This window comes from Ceratina calcarata, unplaced genomic scaffold (genome assembly GCF_001652005.2).
Source record: "Ceratina calcarata isolate Rehan_Ccalc_2016 unplaced genomic scaffold, ASM165200v1 scaffold478, whole genome shotgun sequence".
In the NCBI taxonomy this organism is placed as follows: Eukaryota; Metazoa; Arthropoda; class Insecta; order Hymenoptera; family Apidae; genus Ceratina; species Ceratina calcarata.
In genome coordinates this window covers 18,641-23,330 of record NW_017172007.1, presented here as the reverse complement: position 1 = coordinate 23,330, position 4,690 = coordinate 18,641, and the positions used below count along the sequence as shown (strand labels likewise).

At 40.0% G+C, this 4,690-nt stretch overlaps 1 protein-coding gene across 1 annotated transcript in view; it reads left to right on the top strand.

Annotated features, from left to right (window-relative positions):
- The first annotated feature begins 766 nt into the window (after positions 1 to 766).
- LOC113464669 (uncharacterized) overlaps positions 767 to 4,690 on the top strand; it is an 11,805-nt gene continuing 7,881 nt past the window's right edge. Inside the window, exons 1-2 of the mRNA XM_026815643.1 lie at positions 767 to 1,061; positions 1,218 to 1,334. Coding sequence (XP_026671444.1) covers positions 927 to 1,061; positions 1,218 to 1,334 — 252 coding nt within the window. The 5' untranslated portion in view covers positions 767 to 926. The remainder of the gene's footprint in view (positions 1,062 to 1,217; positions 1,335 to 4,690) is intronic.

Genomic DNA, 4,690 nt, shown 5'->3' with positions numbered 1-4,690 from the left:
CAAACGCGTGAAAGACCGGGGGGCTGGATCCGAGCCAACGCTTCCGAGTTGGAGCCCGTGTTGACCGAGCGCTCTGATCCGTGTTTTTCATAACTCGGTAACCAAGCCCCATTCTGCATTTTGCCAAAGGAAATTGTTGTTGAGGAAAACCCTCCCATTCTGCCATTTTCGTCTCTAACACTTTTTCTGGGACACCCTGTATGTATTTTAGATATGTACAATGAAGGAATTATTAAGGAATAATTAAATTATAAGCTTAGAAAGTTACCTGGTATTAAGCAGAGTTATTATAAAGAGTTAGTTAGATATAACTGCTGGCCTAACAATATTTTTTCTTTGTAGCTCCCTCCTTTGCGTCGTGGTGTTTGTCACTATATTAATCGTTTTACTACCCAGAGACATTAAGAGGAATAAAGACGCTCATTGACAGGGAGAAATGGATCTCATTAATTTTTCAAATCCATTTGCACGTACGAAGAGGCGCTTGCATAGCTGTAAGTGCAAGAGCATAAATTATTCTGCTCACAATCAAGCGCACTTAAAATGTAGTTTCATATTAAATTATTGGAAGTAATAACAGGGCGTGAAGCGAACGGATGAATAAATGAAGCATGAGCAAGTTAGAAATTGGCTAGTCTTATTCTGTCCATTACTCGTATTCAATAATTTAAACTATACGTTTATGGTTTATACCAAACCAAAAGGGTTTTATACTTATGCTTGTGTTTGTTATGTTAATTCGCAGTTCTACATAGGCTCTCTAAACGCTACTGCTACTCCGGACAAGTATGAATTAGAAAGTTATAAATCCTTCCATGGAAATAAAAAGTATCAAAATAAAATTTTTAGTCGATCAACTAAGCCGAACTTTTCATTGCTCGCTTGTTTTATTGAACTGATGATCATTAATTACATCCTTGCTTAATATGATTGAACATTATATGAGGGTGACTAAAATGTATGCAAGCGCTGTTGGCATATGGCCGCATCAGAGTCCAGTGCGAAAGAACATTCTTCGCATCTACATTAATGTTATGGTTGTTCTATCGTTAATAACGCAGGTGTGTACGATTTTTAATAAAAAATGTAATGATTGTACAAATAACTACCGATCGTTTTTTTAACACGTTTCATGAAGAGTATAGTTTCAAATCGAGAAAAGACAATTTTGTGCATCGTAATTTAATTTTGACTGATGAGTATCACATCGATTTTAGATCAGCAGAGTCGTACTATACGCAAGTACCGATTCTTTAGTGGATCAAATTCCTTTTTTGGGGGTGGCCGTCGCTACATTTGTGAAGTATAGCAATTATCAGTTTAACGACGTGAAGGTGAATTGAACTGAATATAATGGCAACATACATACATACACGCAACCCTGTTATTGTGCGGGGGATAGAGACCGCATAAAAGAAAATGCAGAAGAAAGAGTATTCCGAAATTTAATGAATAGCTATAAAAAATATTGTTTGCAGTACATTTAAAGAAGAAAAAAAAAAATTTTTTTACGTAATTTCTATCCATCGCATAGAAAATGTCTCACGTAGAAAATAACTCACAGAAATTACTCTCCCAAACAAGATAACAAAATTAATTTATACATGGCAACATTTTTAAATATTTTATTCACTTATATGTTCTATATAGGATCTTCCAATAAGAGCGATAGTTCTTTCGCCGCATCGCTTAGGGCCATGTAGTCGGCTTCCGTCGTAGAAATTGTCGTGGTGCTCTACGCCATTCGTACTTGTTAGATATGACGAAACGGCTCCCGACAATATTTTGGGCTTGCGATTTTGGTACCTGGATCCATGCTTCACTTTTAATAAGTGATACAACCTCATATCCAAGGCTTCCATCCATTTATATGAATCCGGATTCTGTAAAGCTTGAGTTACTGAAACATCAGCCAAAAATGCAGCATCTTCTGTGATAGAATTGTTAGCATTTTGATCATTGGTTGTTCGCTGAAGAATTCTCCCTTGAAGGTTGAGGTTCTGCAGTACTTTTATTTCTGGAATAAACACTAGTTTTCTCATTCGTTGATTCCCATAGTACTTCAGTAGAATTGGTACATTATCTATCTGGAGGAAATCCCTGAGGTATCTCTTTGTCAAATTCTTCCGCTGAATGACCGATCCCAACTTCATCTGAATCAGAATCGTGTGTACCACAATTCGAGCCTCTATTCAATTGCACTTCTGCGAGGACATCCTCGCTTGATTCATCTATTCTCCAAAAATCTCACTTTCTTGGATATTTTAATGTTCCCTTCATTTGGTATCTAAATTCTGTAGCCTTTGGATTCGTTCTTGTAACCAACAAATTTGAGTGAGTCCAGCTTACTTTGTCCCGAGGACCAGGGTTCTCATAATTTATCCCGCACGGATCGCTTCCCCTCTTTTTCGCCCGTATTTCGACCCCCACTACTATTCTCCTCATGCGCCTTCGCTGACCATGCCTAGCATACCCCCATCAAGTACCAGTCCCCACCATGGTCGCGTCGCCCCCACTTTCCGGCCGAGGGATAAATTATGAGAACCCTGCCGAGGACCTACATATGTATATTGACCATTGCATATACTTCGCATCCAAACTGGAACTACTTACATCAGGCACTGAACCGAGCCATAGTTCATGCGGTATCTTGCCATCTAGCCTTTTTGAGGGTCGTCTACAGGGTGCCCCAGGACTAGTGGTACATATTTTAATGGGACGTTCCTGAGGTGATTTTAAACAACTTTTTCCTTTGCGAAAAAGTTGTCCGAGGCGTGGTTATTGAGTTATTAACAAAAATCCCCGACCAATCAGAGCGCGAGTATACATGGCGGGCAGGAGCGCGGCAACCGCCTCGTGCATTGCCGCGCCCGTATGTCGCGCTCACGACGAGAGTACAGGTTGGAACAAAAGTTTCATGCAAAAAGAAACTAAGAAATTGATGAAATATTACAGAAAACAAAGCAATTAGTCGTTAGTCACGTTCGCTCAATAAATGTAACATACTGAATGAAATAACTAACAACTTTATAAATTACACAGTATGTAAAGCATAAAAAATGGGAAAATAATGAGAGTTAGACTTACTTCTTGGTTGGTAGGTGCACCTGCTCGTAGAAGAACGTCAATGGGTCAATGGGTCGACCTTCGACACTCGAAGATAGGACACATGGCTCGCAGCAGCTGATGCTTGGAGTAAGTCAGTGACCTGCACCCGATGGTTTTTTCCTTATCATCACGATCATTGTCACTTTCCCACTGGCAAATTTTCACAAAACAAAAATTGTCACTTTTACACTTTCCAAATTCACTGCCACTTTACATTTTACAAATCCACTGTCACATTGCACTTTGCAATTGAAAATTTGCATACACGTTTTCATTTTAATTCTTAGCTCCGATCGGAATACTGTTCGCGGAACAATTCCACTGCCGCTCTCGGATTATAACTCACTTACGCGTAAATAACGAACATATTAAAATATTCCGTGTTCGTTAAGGCACGCACCGTTCTGTTTAGTAACGCAAGGCGAAGCCAACTGATCGCTCGCTCGAAGATTTTCTTCCAGGAAATCTTTCCTCACTCGGGGGACAAGCAGGATGTGTACGACAAAAGGCAATTCGGCCTTGGCATCTGGTAAGTGTAAGTCTGAGAACTGTCTCTTGTCATCGGTTCGAGTGTTCTGCACGTGAAGAATTTTTAAGGACGACAAAGAAACGAAGGTCGGGTTTAGTTGAAAAATACAAACACATTTTCTGTAACGAACTTGTCCCCCGAGTGAGGAAAGATTTCCTAGAGGAAAATCTTCGAGCGAGCGATCAGTTGGCTTCGCCTTGCGTTACTAAACAGAACGGTGCGTGCCTTAACGAACACGGAATATTTTAATATGTTCGTTATTTACGCGTAAGTGAGTTATAATCCGAGAGCGGCAGTGGAATTGTTCCGCGAACAGTATTCCGATCGGAGCTAAGAATTAAAATGAAAACGTGTATGCAAATTTTCAATTGCAAAGTGCAATGTGACAGTGGATTTGTAAAATGTAAAGTGGCAGTGAATTTGGAAAGTGTAAAAGTGACAATTTTTGTTTTGTGAAAATTTGCCAGTGGGAAAGTGACAATGATCGTGATGATAAGGAAAAAACCATCGGGTGCAGGTCACTGACTTACTCCAAGCATCAGCTGCTGCGAGCCATGTGTCCTATCTTCGAGTGTCGAAGGTCGACCCATTGACCCATTGACGTTCTTCTACGAGCAGGTGCACCTACCAACCAAGAAGTAAGTCTAACTCTCATTATTTTCCCATTTTTTATGCTTTACATACTGTGTAATTTATAAAGTTGTTAGTTATTTCATTCAGTATGTTACATTTATTGAGCGAACGTGACTAACGACTAATTGCTTTGTTTTCTGTAATATTTCATCAATTTCTTAGTTTCTTTTTGCATGAAACTTTTGTTCCAACCTGTACTCTCGTCGTGAGCGCGACATACGGGCGCGGCAATGCACGAGGCGGTTGCCGCGCTCCTGCCCGCCATGTATACTCGCGCTCTGATTGGTCGGGGATTTTTGTTAATAACTCAATAACCACGCCTCGGACAACTTTTTCGCAAAGGAAAAAGTTGTTTAAAATCACCTCAGGAACCTCCCATTAAAATATGTACCACTAGTCCTGGGACACCCTGTATATATA